General features: G+C 35.3%; 2 protein-coding genes across 2 annotated transcripts; one reads left to right on the forward strand and one right to left on the reverse strand.

Moving 5' to 3' along the window:
• The first annotated feature begins 363 nt into the window (after positions 1-363).
• On the forward strand, positions 364-10198 carry LOC132307299 (protein THYLAKOID FORMATION1, chloroplastic). Its single transcript, XM_059805019.1, has 5 exons — positions 364-781; positions 1502-1769; positions 2395-2611; positions 9237-9352; positions 9780-10198. Exons 1-5 carry the CDS (start codon positions 583-585, stop codon positions 9871-9873), a joined length of 894 nt encoding a protein of 297 aa, XP_059661002.1. The 5' UTR covers positions 364-582; the 3' UTR covers positions 9874-10198.
• An 874-nt stretch (positions 10199-11072) lies between these two features.
• LOC132307298 (diacylglycerol kinase 5) lies at positions 11073-22083 on the reverse strand. The gene is made up of 13 exons (XM_059805018.1): positions 21745-22083; positions 19468-19680; positions 19224-19346; positions 18961-19089; positions 18772-18857; positions 18113-18236; positions 16704-16752; positions 15794-15876; positions 14934-15001; positions 14221-14292; positions 12236-12323; positions 11981-12097; positions 11073-11653 (listed from the first exon to the last, which is right to left on the reverse strand). The coding sequence occupies exons 2-13, from the start codon at positions 19669-19671 to the stop codon at positions 11324-11326; spliced, it is 1473 nt and encodes a 490-aa protein (XP_059661001.1). The 5' UTR covers positions 19672-19680; positions 21745-22083; the 3' UTR covers positions 11073-11323.
• Positions 22084-24373: the final 2290 nt, after the last annotated feature.

The following is a 24373-nucleotide window of genomic DNA, read 5'->3' on the forward strand; positions in this document are numbered from 1 at the left end:
AACTTTTGCTTCTCAAAGTAAGAGGCGACCACGCAAAATGTACTAATCTTTTTATCCTTACCTCTTCTCGTCTATCCAACTTTTTGCGATGCCGAGTTACACCAGTTGTGAATTTCGGTTTTCAGATTGAACAAGTATACACATTTTTTGAAATGAGAAATTCAATACTAAGGGTTTTATTTAATCCAATGGGCTCAATGAAGTCGTACTATTTCTCAATTGGGCTGGGCTAACATATATCCATATTTCAGGAGGAGTAAGCCCAAACCTAATCCATTATTGAAGTGAACATTCAACCACAACCACGAGAAACAAAAACAAAGATCGAATGCGAGGTCGACCTTAGAATCACACAAACGCACACCACGTATCAGATTTACATTGGTTTCTTGTTTAGATTACGAAGTTTTTGTACACCAGATAAGCTTCCGTTCCGTCTGTTTCCTGCTCTTTCCTTTTCGTTTTTCCGTGTAATTTTCTCTCGCTTCCTAATTTTGTCATCGCCTTCACCATGGAAAACCATTCTTGATTCTGAAATTTTTCTATCGTTTCAATTCTCTCTCTTCTCTTGCTCCTGCTCGAATGGCGGCTGTTACTTCTCTGACTTTCACTACATTAGGTCCATCCTCTGATAGGAAAGTCTCCGTTGCGTCAACTCGTCCGTTTGCTTCCAATTTCGATGGTTTTCCGCTGCGAACGAGCTTCTCTTGCGACAATCTCGGCGTGCGAGCTTCGAAATCTGGTTCTCCTTTGGTTATTCAGTGCGTTTCTACCGTAACAGGTAATATTTTCTACTTCAATTGAGTCGAGTTCTTGTCAATTTATGCTCTGTTTGGTTGCTGAGAAAATATTGGAAGAATGAGGAGAATGAAAACGTCTTAAGCTTAGAACTCGTTTATCACGACTGGGAAGGTAAGATTTCCATTGAACTGACACTATTGAAACAGTAGGCTTAGCTGCTCTTGAACTGAGTGTACAGATTTTTCTTCATATGTTTTTCCTTATCTTTTGATTTCTCCATTTTCTCCGCAACCATACAGAGGGTAGGTGAATTTTCTATGTGAAATGTCGGAATCTACTTATTGGTTCTTATATTTGTAATAATTACCGTTTGAATTTACTGAATTGCTATATCTCATTTCAATTTTATATCATACTTTTTTTCAAGAAAGTTCTGTGATTATTGGTAAAACTTGCACAGTTGGGCATTGTTGTCATTGTGATACTGCCATTCAATCTGATTATTAGATTGTAAGCATTTTCATGAATCCTAATTCGAATTAGTTAAGATATATATATTGAGCAACATACACTGATATTTTTAACACTTCACGAAGCATGATTTGTTTTCTTTAATCAATTTGTTCAATCCTACTAGATTTCATAGACTGTTAATTTGAATTTAGAGGAACATCTTCCATCTACAGCCAAGATGATGAGTTTTGGAGGGATTTGAATTACTTTTCTATTTTATGATTTGCCTTATTTCTTTTCTTTCCAGATGTGCCCGCAGTATCCGAGACAAAATTGAATTTCCTTAAAGCTTATAAGCGACCCATCCCAAGTATCTACAACACTGTGCTGCAGGAGCTAATTGTCCAGCAGCATCTAATGAGGTACAAGAGGACGTACCGGTATGATGCTGTCTTCGCTCTTGGTTTTGTTACTGTTTATGATCAACTCATGGAAGGGTACCCAAGTGATGAGGATCGAGAGGCAATCTTCCAATCATATATTAACGCACTAAAGGAGGACCCAATGCAGTACAGGTCTGTATACGAATTCCTTGACTTCGTATTTATTTTATTATTTTTCAATTGAATTTAACTTGGCAGTTACTTAGTTGTGGAAGTAATTGTTAACTAGACTTGTCATCCACAATTTTGATGACAATTTGCCGCTCTAATTATAGCCTTTTTAACTTTGACTTTCCATTCAATTTTGAATTTCTATGCTGTCACAATGTGGAAAATGGAAAGTAAAAACACACTGCCGATGGTGCTGCTCTTTTGTTAAAAGTTAAAACATGCTGGCTACTAATATTGTGGTACGGCAGTTAAGTTTTGCATTATTGGAGACTGAAGGACCTTTTCAGACTTTGTCAATTTATAATATATATATATATTTTTGATAAGTATCAATTTATAATATTCTTTTATCAATTACCCTATCTTTTGCTCTTCTGATTATGATTATTGAATACAGGAAGAAAGTTGTTGAGAATCTATGATTTAGCCAAAAAAAGAAATTATTATGTATACACCTTAGCCAACCCCAAGTAGTTGCAATCAAAGTTTATTGAACCAAGCATTTTTCATTATGTGTCGTGCTATATCCATTTAAACACATCATATACGCCTCAGCCTTAAAAGCATATATTTGGATTCACTGTAGAATTGATGCAAAAAAGATGGAAGAATGGGCCCGTGCTCAGACTGCCAGTTCATTGGTTGATTTTTCATCTAGAGATGGAGAAGTTGAAGGCATTCTAAAGGATATTGCAGAGAGAGCCGGTGGTAAGGGGAGTTTCAGCTACAGTCGTTTCTTTGCTGTTGGTCTGTTTCGCCTTATTGAGTTGGCAAATGCTACTGAGCCCACCATTTTAGAAAAGGTATGACATCTGGTTTGTTCTATGGTAATATTGAAATTTTCAAGCCAAAAAGTAAGTAAATAACAAAAGATAGAATTACTTTCACTTAACACATTGCTATAAGCATCCATTGTGTCCTGGTTTCTTTACAGTCGTCGTCCAAATGTTTGTTAGGTCCCATTATGCAGGAAGGGAGTTTCAGTAAGTTTTTTTTCCCCATATTCTTGCCTTAGATTCTTCATTATAGTTGTAATCATAAAAGGGTTTATTTAATAAATGACAACTTATATTTGCTATATTACAAAAGTAACCGTATTAAAAAAGAATGAGTGTATGAAGACACTTTAACACAATATATTACAAATACGACAATTTTACACGAGTGATTTCGTAATTGACAGACACCAATACATTTGAGTTCAAATTACCCCTCACCTATAATAATAATTACTTCTTTCTCAAAAATCATCAACCACCACCCACCATTTATCTCCGGCGAACCTCCACCACCGTCGATCCATCAACCGACTGGGAAGCGTAATGTTGACTACGTAGTACAAGATGAAGATGAAGATGAAGTTGGAGGGATCAAATTGGTTATAGAAAGATGAGTTTAATTAGTCGATTCAAATGGAAATTCTCAAGTGCAATTGTTTAGTACACCAACCACCACCAATCACCAATTCTGACCCAGCTCCCACCCACAGCCAGTGACCCAACCATCGTTGACCACCATCCACTACCACATCTTCATGAACCACCGCCACACCTCGACCACCACCCACCAGCGAACCCTTCCTCTCCGGCAAACCACCACCACCACGAACTGTCAAATTTTTTTTATTCATTTTATTATTATTATTATTTTTAGGCTTGTCTACTGTCCAGCAAAATTCATGACCCTAGGGGAAGAAATGTTCTTGGTGGATGCAGAACCTAAGACCCCCAGATTTTGTATGCAAGATGAGCCCCTCGCTGTTTGATTTCTCTATTCCTGAGCCTCATGTCCGAGCACCTCAAGCCTGAGCCCTACAATCGCCAACTTCGCGACGCCTTCAAGGTCTTGAACTCATTTGAGTCTTGAGAACAACCCCCCCCTCCCCCCCCCCCCCCCCCCCCCACACACACACACACAACACACACACACATTACACAACAAAATCTCCATCTCCATTTCATCTCCCACACACACGCAAATCTCCATCTTCATCACATGCGCGCGAGCGCGCACACACACACATATATAAACACACACCACTCACCAACAAATTTCCTATATATATATATATATATATATTCTGAAACCCTAATTTTTATTTCAAAATTCTAATTTCGGTCTCATGGCATTCTTGGGTGGTCTCCCCACAACTATACACTAATCACCCAAACCCCTTCGAATTGTCAATCGGTCTCGCAATCACCAATCTTTGTGGCGGACATAAAATTGGTGATGTGAGAATGAAGAAAAGGGACATATATCTCTGTCTTCATTGGTGGGTGGTGGCAGATTCTATTGTGTCTCAGCTTTTTGGTTACCACACCATCATCAAACGACCCAGATGTTGACGCTATTTAGGAGAGAGAAAAGTAGAGAGAGAGTTGAACATCCGCCAGAATCTGCAGTGGTGGGCAGTGATGTGTTTGCCGCCTGTGGGTTTGGAAAGAGAAAAGTAGAGAGAGAGGGGGTTGAGCACTCGCCGGAATCTACAGTGGTAGGGGGTGTGTTTGCTGTGTTTGCCGTCTGTGGGTTTGGAGAGAGAGAGAGAGAGAGAGAGAGAGAGAGAATAAGAGAGACTGCGAAGGTCAGTTTAGACTAAAAATGTAGATTTACTGTATTGGTAGTTAATTTTTTTTATTGGCTCTTTCATTCACATACTATTTGAATACGGTTGTACTTACCCCAAGGGGTTAGCTCAAGTGTGTAAGAACTTGGCCCTGGTGAAAATACAGTCGTATTTGTAATATAGTAAATATAACTTGTTATATATTAAATTTTCCCATCATAAAAAGTAAAGAAAGTGAATGGAATTGACGAAGATAGAGTTAAAAAGGAAAAGATTGAGCAAGGGCCATTGCACATCAATGGTTTAACTCATCTAATATATGCTTAATGCTATATTACTTCTATACTTTACTTTATTAACTCCAACCTGACAAATATCCAAAGTGAATAACAATTTGTGCTTTTTAGTAAATCTTCATTATCATTTACTTTCCTTTGAATGCAAGGGCCACTGCACATCAATAGTTCAACTCATCTAATAAATGCTTAAGTCTATATTACTTCTATACTTTACTTTATTAACTCCAACCTGACAAATATCCAAAGTGAATAACAATTTGTGCTTTTTAGTAAATCATCATTATCATTTACTTTGCAGTTAAAGTACCCATCACTGTCCAACTATGATCTATGTAATTTTTCCCTTTTATCACATTTTGGATTATGTTTGCTACATTTCCATTTGCATTTCACATGCCAAAATTATATGCTTTTGGGATGATTGATTCCAGATATCTCTGTACTTCTGATATTTGCTTTTATAAGGTTAATTTAGAGGGGTGTCATAGTTTCTTGGGATTCTGTAGTCAATTTGGCATACAATTGCTTGATTTCCTTTCCTACTCGGTCATATTCCCATTCCATTTGTGTGTTTCTATTTGAGGAGTTTGTCCTAATTTAGAAATGAATCACATTTTGGATTTGTTCATTGTGGAAAAATTTAGCATTTCAGCTTAGCCCATAAGGTTAGAAGTTGGCGAGGGAAGAAACTTATGTGTGCATAATATAGAGAATCATGGATGCAACAATAGCTTGGATAAGGGTGTAGCTGTCTGCAGACTAGCTTCTTCTTCTTATTATTTTTATTTTTATTTTTTCCTTTTAAAAATTTGCAGCCTGACATCGTTCCTATTAGTCTTGAAATTCTCTTTAAATGCCAATGTATCTATATTATTATTAATGAGGGAATTGCCGTGGGCTCAATTGATGGAGCGAGTTGTATTTTGAGTAAGGTCAAGTGGTGACATTTGTGTTTTTCAAAAGTTGAATCTTAAACCTGATAAGTTGCAAAATTTCAGGTTAAAGAGGAGGAGTTTCCATCAAGAGGTTGAGGTCCTCTAGAAAGTAAAGATGTGAGGTGGGACCCCATCTTTAGAGCTCTTAATAGAATTCCATATCTTTCTTGTACTCTAGAGGGAACTATATATGTCTACTTTCATTTAGGGAACAAATGTTTACGAGGACAAGGGGTTATAAAGGTGTCCTTTGTAAGAGCGCAATTCATCCTACTTCTGCAGTTCAATATCAACCATAAATAGGAACAGATTCCTATCTTAATCTCTTTTAACTGTCCGTAGGTTCCAGATTTTCTTGCTTTGAAGCAGAGTTCATGCCAAATGGACTTGACTCTTGGTATGTTCGATGATGATTGTTGAACTCACCTGTCTGATCACGAGCTTCAGTGTAGGTCGACTTGGTACCATAGTCTAGTTCACCTGAAGCACTGTGCCATATCAAACTTCAGGAAATGTGGGGAATGGGGATTCAAAGATATATACTGCAATCTCCTGTGTTACCCATGGATCTGTACTGCTGTTTTCTGCATCCATTGCCTTGGGGGAATTATACTGGAACAAATGATTATGTTGGTTCTCTCCTTTGCTTCTTTCCAGGCAGTCCTCTTTGGAGGTACTGCTGCTAGTCTTGTCCATTCAATCCATAATATGAGTAGATATTGGGTGCTCCGTGCACGCCATGTCATTAGTATACCCACCCACCCAATCAATTATAACATATTATCTCGTTATTAGCAATTTTATAAGCAGGTGGGCCAACTTTTTTTGAAATAGTGCATTGTTATTGGGTGGGTATACCAATGACATGGCATGCAAGGCGCACCCAATATCTGCTCCTATAATACATACTAAAGCTTTATTTGGTTCTAACAAACGATTAGCGAGAGGAAAATGAAAGAAGATGTAAACAAAATCCTACACTTGAAACTAGGGCAAAATAAATAAATCCTGCTCTTGAAAATGAGAACTATACAAACAAGAAATTCACTTTCCCTTTTATTATTATATTTTTTTTTGTAGGGATTTTATTTGTTTATTTATTTATTTTCCCAATATGAACTTTTCCTCCCTGTTTTCCCAAATTCTTTCCAATTTTCGAATCTTCCCCGTTTTTTTCTCAAATTTTCCTTTCCTACCAATTTTTTTTTTTTTTAATAAGTAAAAATGTATTAGAAAGTGTTCAAAACGGGGAATGCATCCCGAAAACTACACAGCGGCCAAAGCCAAATAGGACCTAAGAGCTCAAGGAGCCCAAATAATCCTTTCCTACCCATTTTTCACAGCAATGAAACAGGTTGTAATATATTTTTTTAGTTTCTTTAATTTCTCATACTGAATTATAAATCAAACAGATGCTATATATGTATTGAACATTTAGAATTCTTGATTTTCCAGACATGATTGGCTGTACATTATCTTGAATTTTCTCCAATTTGTGTAAAGAGACAAATGAAGGTTTTCTAGACAATCATAATCAATTTTAGAAACATAATGTGAACTTTTTCCTTTTTCCTATTAACCTATGTTTTCATTTAAATGTTGGATTTTTTCTATTTTTCCAAATAGCTGTTATTAATGCAATGCTTGGTTGGAGGGATGGAAGGGGAAATGAGGAAAGAGAGGAAGGATGGAGCATGCTTCCGTTGTTTGGTAAATAGGAGATGGATAGGGAGGGATGGGAGGTGTGGACGGCCTCCTTCTGGACTCCCGGACCCATGAATTTCTACTGTTCAATATTAAAATTGGAGGGGCGTTATTACCCTTATTATAAACACTACCTTATTATAATGAGGGATAATAATAGTAAAGTACTATTCATAGTTTTCCTCCTACCAAAAAGTGGAAGGTGTCACTCCTTTCTTTCCCTACATTCAACCAAACAAAATGAGGATAGGTTACATACCCTTCCCTGGAGATTTCTCTTCCATCCTCCTCCTTTCTCTTCCATCCATGTTTCCATCCCTTCTATGAGATGAACTATAAAGAGGGTGGTGTAGCCTTGTAGGACATTTGAAAGTATGATACTCCCACCAAATGATTCTAGGTAGATGCAATCTTTCAATCCAAACTTGAGCCATATAAATAACCATATTTCTCCGGATTATAGAGTTTATTTTTCCTCATTCTCTCTCTCTATCCATCTCTATTTGAAGCATACGAATAAATACCCTAAATTTATTATGGGTGAACAAAAAGCTTCAAGGAGAAATAGCAATTAAAAATGGACAGAACTGAATAAGAAAATTAAAAACGAAGAACAATGAAGAAGAGATTATCCAGAGACTTGAGACTTGTAACTCTTCACAAGGTTGTCTGCTTAAAGTTTGCAATATGACGAGATGATATGCTCCGGGGCCAATATAAGTGTTTTCCCTCTATTTCCAGAATGATTATTGATCTCAGCCTTTCTTGGAATCGGAAGCAAAGCATACCATGCTCCCTTAACCCAATAGAATTGGAGCAGTCATTGAACTCCACCGTTTCCAATCTAACCAGGATCTTCCAGCAAGAAACTCTTTATGTTCAGCTGGCCGTTGCTGCTATTAGTGGACGGATCTTATGCCCAAATTATATTCCAATAGAAGTAAAGAGAATGCATATTGTTTGGACTTTTGCTACTACTTTTTGTTCCTTTATTTGTAGACTTGGTGGTTGTAGGACTTCTTGTATTGTTTTGATTGAAGAACTTCTGGTCAATAATTTCTACTTTCTTCCTGTGGTTTAATAATTTTTACTCGGTTATTAAATGATCGCTCAGATGAGCTTCAGCAGTGCAATTTCCTGATACACTACCACCTGAATTTTTTTTTTTTTTTCAAATAATGCTAATTAAGTTTTAGATAAAGAAACAAACTTGACCAAAAAAAAAAAAAAAAAAATGAAAGAAAGAAAGATAACGAAAAGAAAATTTTTATTTTTGGCCAAAACTAGTTTTAATTTCGAAGGCGAGGAAGTGGTATGGTTGCATTAGTGTATTGTACTTAGTGGGGTGCGTGGGCCTGGCTCATTTGCTGCGCTTCTTGTATGGTGTTTTACGTTGTGCTTCGATATTATTGCATTGGCATGGTGCTCTTTAATATCACCAAGAGTAAATAGAATTGATTTGAAAAACAATATGGGCACGACTATAATGTTACACGTGATGAAATTGTATGATTTTGTTTTGATATCAATATGCATTTTTTTTTTTCTTAATGATTTTCAATATGAATTCTATCATGTTTATCTATATCCAAAAATATAAGGTGGAGTGAACGCATGACCTCATATGGAATGGATAGTTTGCGAGGCACTATTATATAGTTAGATTCTGATAGGTTTAATACGTCCGTGAGGTGCTCGTTTTGGCTTTATAGCCTTACTCTTGCTCTTTATGAAATGTTTGGGAAGCGAACCCTTGAATTCTGGTTGATTTTTTAAGATAAATTCAGGGCATTCAGGTGCTTTATATCACGAGTCATGCACAATTGAGGTTATCATTTGTGGTATATTTGTCACAGAATTGTCTCCATGGTTGGTTGGAATTTATTCAGTTCCATTATTGACTTGTCTTCTTTGTATATAACAGCTTTGTGCAGCCCTGAACATAAACAAAAGAAGTGTGGATAGGGACCTTGATGTATACCGCAATTTGCTTTCTAAGCTGGTTCAAGCAAAAGAGCTCCTAAAGGAATATGTGGAAAGGTGACTTTAATTTCTCCCTTTCCATATTCAGTTCTATCTCTCATGTGTTTTAAATATTTATTTACTCTTTTCAATTATGGTATGGTAAAGAAGCTAACCGTCGTACCTAAGATTGGACTTTCAACTTTTGAACCAATGCAAATTCATAAGAAAAGAAGAAAGAAAGGGGAGAAAAAAAAAGAAAAAGAAAAAAGAAAAAAGGCAAAGTAGAGAGTCTCTAGATCTGTTTACTTAAACTAAATGGCCAGCGTAATATTTGCATTTCTATTTTCTGCCTTCGGATTTCATGATCATTGAGGTGTTGATGTAACTATAGGTTTGCTTTTCTGGAAGGGCTCCAGATGATATGAGCAAATATTTTTTGCAGAATATATATATATATATAAATCTATATGCAAAGACCCTGCTGACATGTTTTGGCTTTCAGAGAGAAGAAGAAAAGAGAAGAGAGGGCGGTATCTCAGAAGGCAAACGAGGCAGTTGCAAAATTCTCAGGGGATTCCCAATTTGCTGGACGATAGTGCAAAGTGTGATGTCTTTGCAGAGATTAGCGCTGTCAAGCTTCAGTTCCCCGATTACTTGTGTCTTTATAAGGCATAGTTGGAGGGTCTAACGTTCAGGCAGCTTTTATTGGAGTATCGTTTGGCATTTCAATTGTATTGTTTCCAAATATGATGATATAAAAGCACTTGTTTCTCTCTCTCTCTCCCTTTTTTTTTTTCTTTACCCCTTGTAAGAAAATTATATAATGTTTTGTTCAAAATGTATTTTATTGTTAATGCATGCAACCACCAATATGCATAAACAATAGCATTTCAAATGGATTTGATTCTCGTTTTAAAATAACTATGTCTATTTTCTTTTTCCTTTTTGGGTTCATAAATACAAAATGATAGGAGTGTATCTGTTTGCTATTTTGATTAAATTGGATCACCTCAAAACCTTAAGCTGAAGAGAGCAAGAGAATCAAACTAAGCTTCTATAATACGCATACTCGGAATCAGAAGATTGTGCTTCTGTTTGAACTTCTCATTAAATTAATTTCCAGTGGAGCAACGTTACATAATATTATTGGCTTGATCAAATGTCTGATAAAAAAACCCAGAGATGGAGATTAATTCTATGCACTATTTATAAAAATAAAAATATACACAAAACCCCCCAATGTTTTGTAAATTACTACATACGCTTTCAAAATATTTGGCTCACATTTAACTAGTCAAACACAGTCAATCGACTTTTATCATCCAATTCACCTTTAACTTAGGACGCCCACCTTTAGTCTTTCATCAATTAGTATTCAGTTCAATTTGCCTTAAAAAAAGAAAAAGAAATCAAGTGGCCTAATCAATCTTATACAATATATAAGTTCCTCATTTTATATCTACTCCAGATCCCACTATTAGCCTACAACCACTTTCAAATCCTAAATTTACTAATATGCATACATGCAACTAGTTCACAACAAAGCACAAATTTCTGTTGGAACATCAAGCAAACTCATGGTAAAATGCGAGGTAGTAAGAACATTATTTGGGCTCCGTTTGTTTGGATGTAAAGAAAATATTTTTTTATTTTCTGGTGTTTGGTTGTCGTAAAATATTTACGGAAAAAAAATATTAAAATTTAACAAAAATATTTTATCCATAAATTTTCAGCAAATTATTTTACATGCCTGCCCGATGAACTCGACATAAACCTTTGCCAAACACCAACATAGTAAAAATAAAAGAATATTTTACCTGAAAAAGAAAAATATTTTACAAAAAGAATATTTTACGTCGAAACAAACGAGCCTAAGAAGGAAAAAAAAAATCCCAAACTCAGCAATATCATGTTGCTGCTATTCTAAAACTAACAGTTAGCGATGATTAAGCAATTAGAGCTATTATTACTGAAGTTGTGAATGAAATTTAAATGGCAAAAGCCTATACAATATGGAAGCCAAGTAAATGAATGAATTATGTCGACTTAACTAAGATGAGAAATGTCAACCTCATCAGGGACCCTGAACGTGCTTGCAGCACCAAACTTCCTCCTCTCTTCCTCCACGGTGTCTTCATCGTTGTGATCCTCTACATCAGTGGTATTATCAACAGCATGCACGGAGGGATCGCGATCATGCACACTTTTGGATATGCAATCGTGGGTGGCAAGCATCTTGACCTGGCGAAGATGAGAGATTTCTACGACAACAGTGTCATCATCGACTGGGAGAGGTTGTTTCCAGGGTTCCCCATCTATTCTCATAAATGTGTGGTCAGCTGCACCCTTATGAAACTCAAATTGGATTCGACGTGCCTACATTAAAAGAAAAAAATAAAATAAAAATAGAGACAGGATTGGATAAATAAAACTATTTAGATAACATCGATCAACAGGCTAAGAATAATAGTTTGGGCCCAAAACTGACTACTGCCAAGACCTACTTTTTATTTTTCACTGATCAAATCATTTATATTTAACTATTATTTTACCATTGCTTCTAAAATACAAGCCCACAAAAGTCATCACTAAAAAAGCATGTAATTAGTTACTTCGAAATTTTTTGCCTTGAGAGGCAAAATTATAGAAGACAGACATCTTGAATATATTAAATCAGGTTAAGAGTTTAGTTTCATCCCTCACCTGGGCAAGACGAGTCCCGTGACCTTTAGGAGCAAGCAAAACAAGCCCATGCCAAGCATCTCTAAAACCAACAACCTCAATTAGGCCATCGTCTACAAATGGTGGAGTCAGATCTCTCTGTAGGTCATGTTCCAGTAAGTATAATTTCAGAGATGAACAAGCAGAAAAAGAACTCGCAGAACTAGCCAAATTTACTGGAAACTATGTTAGGAATTAATAAATGCATGTACATCCAAATGGCATGTTGGAACGAACCTCATTCTTTTTCTTCTGATTGGGTGTTCCCCAAGGATTGAATCCACCAGAGAAGCTAGGCAAGTTAAGGCATACAATCGACCTGATACTGTAAAATAAAGAGACTAGTGGTTAGTAGAATCACTCGTCTCCATAAGATATCATCTGTATCTGAAGCAGATGCAAGAACAATATGAAATAGCAGGATACTATGTAATTCAATAAAAACATTTCTGTGGAAGATGTTGCCAAGAAAACATCTCTGGAGTAATGGAGAAAAAAAAAATAACATCCATTAATCCTTTCAAGTTTCTTTAGGAAATCACTGAAAATTTAAAATCCACATGATGAAAATAATTTCTTCGTTAGAGAATGGACATTAAACGAATTTTCCTGTTCCACTGCAGTGACAAATGAAATGATCTAGAATGCAGGAACATGTCCACAATGAATAAGATACACATTTTCTAGAATGATCTTGAGGGTAACAGTATTGAAGGGAAAGATCCAAACTAACACGGGTTGAGATAGTAAGAACATATATGACAGCAGGTGGTTTGACTGATGTTATGAGCCTAGAAAGAGAATAATAACAAAACAGGGTTTATGACCCAAATTATGTTAATCATTTTGCCAACAACAATACTTTCTTTAAGTCATATAATTGTAGCAGGCCATAGCCTATTGTCATGGACGCTTAGATGTGTTCTCTCCCACATTAGTGTACTGGGTGGTCTTAGGCTTAATAAATGAGTGCATTGAACACCACAAGCAACTAGTCCTTCTGAGTACAGTATCAGCCCATTATGGTATTCCAATTGTCCCCATGTTTTTTATCCTAAATTAAGGTTCCGTTTGTTTGAACGTAAAATATTTTGTGTGTTTTCTAGTGTTTGGTTGTCCTAAAATATTTAGGAAGAAAAAAAAATATTAAAACCTAACAAAAATAACTTATCCATCAATTTTCGGCAAGTTATTTTAAACGCCCCACTCGATAGACTCGACCTCATCCTTGACCTAGACCTTTGCCAAACACCAAAAAATAAAAATAAAAGAAAATATTTTACCTGAAAAAAGGAAAATATTTGTTGAAACAAACAGAGCCTTCATTACATCTTTCCCAAACTATGACTTTTATCCCCCTTTCTAGTAATAATACAACATCTGCCTGTAGTTCGTTAATTAATGTTTATTTCTGCAGTTCTACTGCATCTTTTGTTTGTCTTTGTCCTTTAGTATAGCTTACATCTAATATTCTTTTATTTCCTTTACCTATTCTCATATCCAGTTTAATTTCTTTTACGGAAGCTAATTGAATTCTCTCTAACCATAGTTTTCATCGTTCATTTGTTTATTTGGCAACACTCGTAACATTCCAAGCTGCTGATTAAGATTATGTTGGACCATCTTCTTGACCCCAACTGATCCAAAAGAGTGCAGGAATAATTGCCTATTTCTAATTTCTAACCATATCTAGATGCTAATGTGGCTTATCAATTCCAATAAAGAAATTAGCTACCAGGTCCATTCCAATTTAATACAGTTTCTGATTGTAGCGCATTGCTTACAGAAAGGAGCATTCTACCTAGCCCAGGCCCACTCTTACTACACATGGATTCTGATGAAGTACATTGCTCATGGGAAGCCTTAGCATTTGCTAAAACATAAATTCATGATTCCTTTTAAAACGGATCAAACTATTTAAAAGGAAAAAAGTTAGAAACATAATTTACATAAATGGCGTTTGCAGAAGCAGAATTTCTTTTTATGAACATTTTATGGAAACATAATATTCTTTCTTTTGAAGAATATACATAAAACGCTTTGTTATTGTTGTTATTGTATAGAAGCATTATAATGATGAAACCTATCCAAGATGGCCAGCAAAACATAGGTGTGTGTATCAACGTTTTGGTACACATGCCAAAAATATTGCAGGAACAATAATAATAAACTTTAAACAGGAATGATCAACAAGAGAACTACACAAAGGGCAATCAATTGACCTGGAAGATATCTGGAGTTCATTCCATTCACCATTTTTCATGACCCTAACCTTCGCAAGTTGAGCTATATTCCTGCATTGAAGTCAAAATATTTTTCAATATCCATCTATGTGGTCAAACACTTCACAAAATTCGGATGAGCGAGCACTTATCCCAAGATGAGAATTACAAAGCACAAATAACTTTATACAACTCAACATTGCAGAGTAGGAAATTTTTTGAAAAGTATTAGCATGAACCATAAAAACCAGTCACGTTGTGCAAATCTAGACTAGGTTTCAGTTGAGACCTATTATAACATAGATTTTTTTAAATAGTTGCTCTAAACTTCAGTTGAGTGGGAGTGGAAGTGGAAGTTTAGACGGAGTACAGAGTAATAGAAAACATCGAATTAATAGAAAATAATGAAATAAACGTTGACCTTCAAAGATATAAGATCAAAAAAATCTAAATAACAACTAGGTCCAACATAGCCATGATAATGAATTCTGAAAAAATTAAAACAAAAGAACTATTTTCCTACAATGTATTTCAAAACCAAACAAAAAAGTATTATGTAAGGTTAGAAAAATATGGATATTATAAAGTAAAAAAATAAATAAAATGGAGACAGATATTTTCCATCAAGCAGTAATGGATAAATACTTATTTTTTTCCCCTTGAAAAAGAGGAATATAAAATTTGCACATAACAAGGAATCCCTTTTTACTCACTTTGAAGAAGGATGAAAAAGAGAAGCACAAAACCATCCTTGTGTGCATCCAAGCTTTGCATAAGTACTCTGACAAAAACAAAGACAATAAGTAGCATCTTTCACTACAAGGACTTCAGAATCTAGAATATGCACAAGACCAAGTTCATATCTATCCAGAATTTTGTGCTTTACAGATCAATGCAAACATATGTACGGTTGGTAAAATTAGTTAAAAGACAGGCTGAATAACTAAATTAATAGGAAAAATGAGAGACAATTAATAGAATCAGTCTGATAGCATATGGTACACACTGACTCTTAAGAAGTGATATGCATGGGTGTCAAAGACTTCCCTAATTGATATAAATGTCAAGAGAATCCCTTCAATGTAACAGTAAGATACTGATACACAAGAAATTATAATTGTGACTCTTTTGATTTTCCATTGATGTTGATTCATAATGCTTACATAGATGTCATTGTAGTATTTTCTTTTCCATTTTTTCACAATTAGACTCTACATCTTTTTGTCTTTGGTGTTTTGCCATGTGTCATCAATTTCATGGGGTAATTGCCATTGAACTCCTTCACTTTCCAACTTGTATTCAAAAAATATATTCTGCTGAACCAATTAATATTAATTTTAGTACAACTTCTCGCCTCTCGAGTAAGACAACAACCAATATAAGGAACTGGCATTTATAGAAAGTAAATGCTAATTTAAGTAAGTTGGCTCAAATCACTTTGACTAAACTAAAAATTTGGTATGATAAAAGACACACTTAGCATTCCACAACATTCTAGTACAAATTACCTTTCAAAAAAAAAAAAAAAAACATTTTATTACAATTTTTAAATAGTGCAATAAATAACAAGTACCTGATTAACCATCTGGTTCTTAAATTTTTCAGGATGCAACTTTCGCTCAGAATGAAATGCATACGATACTTGCGCATCCATTCCTGTAGTTGAGAGGAACCATTGTATTTCATGTTGGAAACCATATGATAGAAAATATAATGATAGTTGCTGAGAGTGTGCAACATCTTCCAAGACAATGAGTGCAACTATGATGACAGATTTAAAATAACAGAAACTACTTTTCCTTATTGTTGCAATACAACTTACAAAGTGGAAGTCAACTAAAGTAAAGGACGAAAAAGGCTTTTCAATTGAAACTTTCATATTCAATACCCAAAATAGAACTATCACATTTCCATTATGTAGCTTTAGTTTGAATATGATGGTTCCTTCAAAAAAAATTTATATTTTGTCTTTGCAACAGTAGAATACTAATTATAGACTCCATCAAATGTGACATTATGTATGACTTGTACTTATAAAAAAAATATTATGAATGAATTGATTGAACTGAGTGCATTACACGGTGTTGTTTTTAGATTAAACAAGAGCTTTCAACGTATAGCTGTAGTGAAAATCAGTTATTTTAATTTGTGTATCCTAATATTCTACAAAGTTTAAAATGTTGGAGCATGTCAACGCCAAATATGTATCATGAGCATCCCTGTTTGAATAGTCAATGCTGAAACAATAGGTAGACGTAAGATCAAAGTGTTTGGTTCCAATTATATATATATATATATATATATATATATATGCAAAAAAAAATTTAAAGAATGAATTTGGTTTTAATTTCTACCAAGAAAACAAAAAACTTAAATGATAAAGAATCTTAAAATGCAACAAGTCTCATTAGTTGTTGCGTGTTCATACTTCTTCACAAAAAGGAGTATCAGTTTTGTTACTCATCTGGTAAAAATACACTTACCCATGCTGAAGTAATTCCAGAATCCCCCACGAAATGTGTGGCAACCTTCCTGAAAATCGTTTAAAAATTTGCTCATAAGATTATGGAGGCATGAGTATCCATTTAAAGAGGAATAATTTCACCACAAAGAGACCAATTCAAACAAATAACGCAATTCTAATACTGTCATTTGAATTGTTAATATGTGTGTGTGTGTGTGTTTATATTATCTATCAGGATCAAATTACACCTGGTGTAAGAATAACTACTCCGATACCCCATGATCACTCTTGGATAATTAACAGAAATCTTCTAAAGGAGCCCAAAGCGGGGTTGCTACCCATGCACATGTGAACTATACAAACTAATGCAAAAAAAAAAGGAAGAAGCAATTGTGTCTCCAGAAAATCTAGCGAAAAATCTCTAGATAAAGAGCGACTCTACAACTACAACAACAACAACAACAACAAAGGAAAAGGAAAGAAAGTCTCAACAAGATCAGCTTCAATTTACTAACACGTATCTCCACTCCTTCAAAACTTCTCATATTCTTCTCAAGCCAGATGCACCATAGGCTAAAGAGGGGCAGTAACGGCCTCTTACAGCTGCCTCTCCAACTTGCCAACATGTCCATCACTGTGCCAAGCATGATCCACGTAACCCAAATACATAGAGAAGAGTATCCCATCAATGTCTTCCCGACTCTTCCATCTAATTGTGTGCACCAACTTTCCACTAATAACACGAATCTCGTGAAGCATTTCTACTGAAGACATCAACAGTTCCATATAAGTCTTTTCCCAGGAAAGAAAGGAATTCTGCATTGACACATCCATCTTAATCCAAAATAGCTTATAAAATCACTCCTTCTAGGCCACCTGTCCACCCCGTAAATCATGCCATATTTCTCCCATCCGCAGCAAAATAGAAAACAAATAAGAAAAAAAATTCCCAACATCCCTTCATGATATTCTACTATAAGCCCACAAAACCTCATACTTCTACACCAAAGTTGGGTTTGTTAACTTCGATGTGATGGAACATCAAACTTAAATAACACTGAAGCAGAAGCACTCTATTTGCTTGATTGCCTTTTCTAAGATCACCCCTTTAAACAAGCCAATGTTGTAAAAGGTCAAATATACAGGGCATGTATTATATCTTGAGAGAATTAAAGGTCAAATAATGTGGGGCATTTAAATCTATATCAATATCACTGCACAGTAAGCAAAATAAGTAACCAACTCTAGAATGATGGAGACCAAATTACTTCACAAAGAGAAGGTATCTAGATGATGATGTCAGGACTAAAAACACATTTAGCCACTTAACATTTGTTCCAAAGAAGATATGTTTTCTTGATTTACTAGCAGCATGGATATGATTTATGAAGATTCTAGTACATGAAGAGTAATAATCAACTGTGTTACCTTGTTGAGTTCATCTGTTGGAGAAACACGATTAAACGCATGCAAAGAATGTGGTAGCTCAAGAGGAGCAATAGGATCGCAGGACCCTTCCTTCGGGGCTTTCATCCTCATGAGAATGTGCCAGCTGGATTGCAATGAACAACATAACCATCAAATTGAGGGGTGGTGGGGGGAAGAGAGAATACATGCTGAAATTGTACATCAAACACTATCCTTCACATATCCAAATATTATAGATTACTGATTAGTATAAATTTCAAGTTCAAATGCCAGGCTGGAAAAGAAATTTCAATGTGAAATAAAATTTCTAATAAGCTCTAGCACCCAAAAAAAAAAGATGCTGTACAAATCCAGTGACAAATACCATAAAAGCAAATTGAGGGATTGGAGCGGCCAAGCCATGCAATAATTTAAAATCATGTAAAGCATTATGGTGGCTATTAAAAATAGTAAAAAGATTTAAATAACCATTCTAAAATCCAATGTCAAATTAAAAAAAAAAAAAAAAAGTGCTTTAACCTCCAGTCTGCATGGAGTGCTGATCAAGGTACACAATACATATGTATATATAAATATTTAATTAATCAGGCACATCCTTGCAGCATCAGCATAGATGTTTGTTTATTAACTCAAAAGGGAGGCCATGTAAACTATGTAACCTGTCTATCCTCATTTCTTTTGCTTCCTTAACTTGAACCAAGAATGACTCAACAGAATGACGATCCGTTCCTGGATTTTTTTTCCCCTACAAATTCAGAAAATTGCAAGTTAACACTTCATATTCAGCACATTACTAAACACACTATCAAATTAAAATTTCATTATCAATGATATAGGATTTTTCCTACCCAACCAAAAGCGAAAGGGAGGTTGTTTCCAGTTCCCAGGGGCACTGTAGCAATTGGTGGAGGATGAGATAATTTGAGATCAGAAACAACTCCAAGAAGCCAGCCGGCTGTGCCGTCCCCACCTGCTACCTAATGAGCTGAGTCCATATCAGAGATGATTATGGGAAAATTGGATATGAAGGTGACGTTCATGATACAGTGAAACTAATAAGCCATATATAGAAAAAATCAGTCCTGTGCACGTCCTTTGTAACTCAACTCACAATTATTCTCAACCTCTCCTGAAATGTAGGAGAAAATTTATCACCATTATCCCTCAGCTTTTCTAGATTGACATACAGTCTATGTAGCACTTTTTCAGGAGCCTCTTCTCCCAAATCAAAAACCTGAAAACGCATTAATTAAATGTCAGGCGGCAAGTGGAAATTCACATTCGTGCAAGTTCAACTAAATCCTGAAACAATATTCTTCACGTGTCTAAACATACTCCACATAGAGTCGAAATACCTGATTGTTGTTTAGAAGACTACGGTATGTAACAAGAAGTTCCCCACCTAACTGACCACCACTCCTAGAGTTGATGAATACTAGCACCGGACATGCTGGTACATCTTTAACATTCTCAACCTCGGCATCAGGTATAAGTATGTAATTAGGTATATAGAAATCATTCAAAATGGGGCCCGAAGCCGAGCTTGAGTTTGCCATCATTGGCTCCAACTGCAAGAATTAATCAAATTCAGATAACTAAATATAACCACAGAAGGTTTTAATCAATGACAAACCAACAGATTTTTTCTATCAAGTAACATACAACATGTGGCACCCAGACGGGGGGAATGACAGTTCCTATGCGGCACTGTTCCCATTCCACAAGTTAAACAAAACATCTCCTCATGTAGCCTTGAAAGCCGAAAACACCCTAACGCAGATTGTCCACTGCATGAATTGGGAATCAGACTCGGGGGAATTCTACAGCTCAGTGCCTTATGGGATCCTAGGAGATATGGTACTTAGTTTAGCAGCTAAAATCTTGGGTTCTTCAAGGCAACCTCTCCTTGAGATTTACCATGACGTAACTTGAGGAGACGGAATGACCATTTTGACTCCCAAACAACCTATGGCATTAGGTCGTTACTTTATCCCATTAATTAATTAACCTTGTCGCGCTAAATAATTACTTTGACCATCATAATGACTTTGTACATTACATATCTAATATTTTTCACGTGACTCATCTCATGAAGCCATTTTTCATAATCACAATTGTTCTCCCCTCACATCAGCCTAACATCCACAAACTCCACTGCAGAGGTTGAAGGGGTTGAGAGGATAGACCAGAGATAGAGAAGAACTGGCCTCTAGATTTTCTCCTACTCACTTCATTTTAAGTGGAATCTCCACCTCACCTTGAGAATCCACCTTAACTTCACCTAAAAAAGATTTCACCTCAGCTCAAGATTCCACCTCAACTTCACCTTGAGATCTTACCTGTGCTGTGATCTCGAGGTCTTCACTGCTAGACTACCTGGATCTCAGGGTCACCCAGACAACTAAACAACTAGGACCTCAAGGTCATCTAAACATCTAAATATCTAGACCTCCCTACACTTTACTAAATGGACCTTGGGTAAAACCTTGGCTTCGTGGAGTCTTTAATAATCTCTACACTCTCTCTCTCCCTCTCCACCCGTCACATGTCAGTTTTGACTCCCACCTAGTCAAGTCCACCTGAGATCTCTATTATGTTGCACGTAACACATCCATAACCCTAAACATCACAAGTCTTGAACACACACCAGGCATCTGGAAATCATGTGCAGAGTGGAAAAACTAAGTTCCATTAAATTGCAAAGATGGATGCATTACTTTTCAATGCCAAATACACTGATCACAAAATGATGATAATAACAAATTAACAAGTTCAAATTGGGGTTTGCAATTCTATTTACTAAACAAATGAAACACACACACACACGCACACACACAAAAAGCTGCAATCTGACTCTTGCCATTTACTCAGCTGTGGACTATTGCCTTCAATCATTAGTTTTTGAAGTAGTTGATGAGGTTTCAGTCTATTCGAATCTTGAGAAAGATATTATTCAGCAGTGGACTGCAAGAAACCTCCGAGCGCAATAAAGTAGAAGTTAAAAACAATAATGATGTTGAAGGAAAAAGTTGAAGGGTGTGGCTTAATCAACAAGAAGAAGGAAGACTTTGTACAAACACCAACCCTACAAACCCTCCTACTGTCCAGAAGTATGCCTATATATGACATAATTTCAAATTACAGGTCCCTCAACCAAGAAGCAGATCTATGTACGTGTCTGTGTATGTGTTGGTAAGTATTCTGTCAAGTTGTACAATCCATTCAATGAATCTGAAGTAATGGTATTCCGTATTCATATGAATTGTGAATCAAATCCAGTAAATGAATTGAAAGCAAAATGCATAAAATTGAGACAAAAACGCCTGCAGTGTATCATAACCCGCAGCAGTAATTAGAAAATCAAGTTTATCAAAGACACTGCCACAGAATTCTTGAAGCTCAATGGAGCGTATTTATAATAATTAGCAAATTATCAAGAACCAAAGAAATGATGTACACACACAGAGAGAGAAATGGAGTGTGATTCCACTATTACATATAGACATACATGTCAATAAATTGGAAAAGAATTCATTAGAAGCAACTCGGGATCAGGGCATTGCGATTGCAGGCAATTCGGGAACCAAAAACAACGAATTCTTAAGAAATTTCATCGAAGATGAAAAAATTACCTGGAAAATTCAATCCAAAAGAGGAGTGATATGAACAGGGAAGAGTTTATTGATTGAATTGAGATCTAGAAATGACAGAGCGCGAGAAAGAAACGCGTTGGGTTACTAAGACGTCGGAGGAGTATCTGGTAGGTTGACTGGTTCCGAGAGAGAGATATATATATAGGGAAAGGCAACGAGAGGTCGTTACGTAACGTGTGTATATATAATTATATACATATATATATGTATATAGAGAGAGGAAATAACATGGCTGCTTCCATTGGCGTCCTTTTGTTGGGGGTTTTCATGTGGGACTTGTGCGATAATTCTTCCCGGCCTTCAAGAGAGAGAGAAGAAATGTAGAGAGAGAGTTTTTAATCCGGCCGCGTGGAATCTGCCTGGATGATTGAGTGGGCCCTGACAACATTATAATATATTATTGACTATTTTGAGATTCGACCTTTTTTAAAATATTCTACATTTTATTACAAAGGTTGAGAAGTTCGCCATTTCAATGTTTTAATCACGAGTCCAATTCGAGTTTTTAAACCTTAGGTTTAGTTTTGAATTGGAATTACTAATATTTTATTAATAATATGATTATTGGCAATGATATTAGTCCATTTGGAAGTGTCTTCCCAATTATTCAATACTTTTATCCAAAACGGATCAAATTTAAGTGGATTGGAAATTTCCACTCAGATTCTATCTAATCAACAAAAACGAGGCCTCAACCTTTTTTAAAATTGGGTTGAGCTTAATTGAATAAGAGTTTGACACGGTTAATGCATCTGGAATAAAAAAAAAAAAAGAAAAAGATTTAAACCTATTTGAATACTGAATTGAGCTTAAATTGAATAAGAGTTGAACATTGAAATTCCATTTGTTAAATTATTTTTGACATATAACATTTACTAATTTTATTCCTAATATATTTTCAACAAATAGATAGACCATTTTAGTGTGTTATTTAAGGTTCCATATTGGAAAGTGACAGTAAAAGCAATTGAAATTAGAATATGAATCATTAGACTATTGGACAACGTGAAAATTTAATTCCCTGTGTTAGAACAAGAGTTTTGGAATCACTTACCCAAGAATAAAACAAGAGTTTTGGAAGATAATTAAACTGTTATTAGAATCTTACTTTTTTAGGATTAACGCTTCTAGGACTTGGATAAATTGGTAAAGTAACGACTTAAGTACTCACATGTCTCAAGTTCGAACCCGTTTACCTCCATTATAAATCCTAAATATAAATAAAATGACAAATGAACTCCTTAAATAAATAATGTGAATCCCAAGAGAAATCATTTTTCCAATAGCTCCAACAAGAGGCAACTCTATCATGTGACATATAATGGTCTAATAAGTAAATGGACAACCATTTTTACTATTATAATGATGACACTTCAGATTTTAATTCTACACAAACTCAAATTCTTTCTCCAAACAATGGATCCAAAACCACTTTTATTTTTATTATATTTTTTAGGAAAAAAATATACACCACTAACTTACCACAAAATGCAATGCTTTGTGATTTACAAAACTCACCAACTAACATTCCAACTATACCATATAAACCAAAGCAAAGACAACACCAAAAGCAAAGCAATTGGGACATGTTTACCTTTGCTTATACATCATATTTATCCATTCTTTTCCACATTTATCCCTTTTGATATCAGCTACAGAGGAAGCCTAAGGAGAACCAAATAGTTGGAATCAAAAGCATCCATTTTTAGCTCAGCATATAGAATGGTAGTGTAACTCTTCTTAGTCCGCCTAATAGTTGGAATCAATAGCATTCAATAATTAAAGTCTAACTACTTCATTGTCTTCTTCCTCTTTTTTCAACGATGGTAATGTTGAGTCTTTTAGGACACCCAGTAATGCAATACCAAGTACATGCAATCTTTCCCTTGACATACACCAAGCAATTATTCGAAATTTTTTTTGGGAATGATCTCAAGAGAATTCAAACTTCCTGCTTCTAAAATGAGTCTTTACTTTAAGCTATTCGAATATTTGTTCTATGACCTTTAAATGGCCTATTATTGATCATAAAATACTAAGCGAACTACATAACACATCATAAAATTTAGCATGAACAAGGAAGCGTTCATAGTTCTTTATCTTACCGGTTGCTGCTTAGTTCGATTGAGTCCTAGGAAAGCCGACCACATTTTAACAGCAACATCAAAAACGGCCCCTTCTTTAGTGAAACGTTGTATGAATTTTGTGGTTGTCACGTGTTAAATTGTTCAAAACAAGATGTTTATAAGTGGACCCATTTAATAGTTTGAAGAAGTTAAAGGGGTTCCTTCACTCTTGATTTAGTGTCATTGTTACTTGAACTTTGAGAGATTAATTTCATGATTTTTCTTTTTCTTTTTTAAATTTAAATTGCCTATTTAATGGCCCGTTACTTCTATTTGCTTTAATGTTTTGATTTCAAATGGAGGGAGATAATTACCTGTTTAATGCCTCCATTTACAGTACCATAACCTGTTCAATGCACAATTATGGACAAGCATCTTTTTTCAGTAATATTTTAATTTTAAATGCACCATTACCTGTTTAATGCTCCATTTTTAATTTTTTCCAGTGAATGAACCTCTTCTGTCAGATTGTGGCTTTAATG

Source organism: Cornus florida, unplaced genomic scaffold (genome assembly GCF_030987335.1).
Source record: "Cornus florida cultivar Cherokee Brave unplaced genomic scaffold, ASM3098733v1 CherokeeBrave_3.0.0_Hap2_Chr05, whole genome shotgun sequence".
In the NCBI taxonomy this organism is placed as follows: domain Eukaryota; kingdom Viridiplantae; phylum Streptophyta; class Magnoliopsida; order Cornales; family Cornaceae; genus Cornus; species Cornus florida.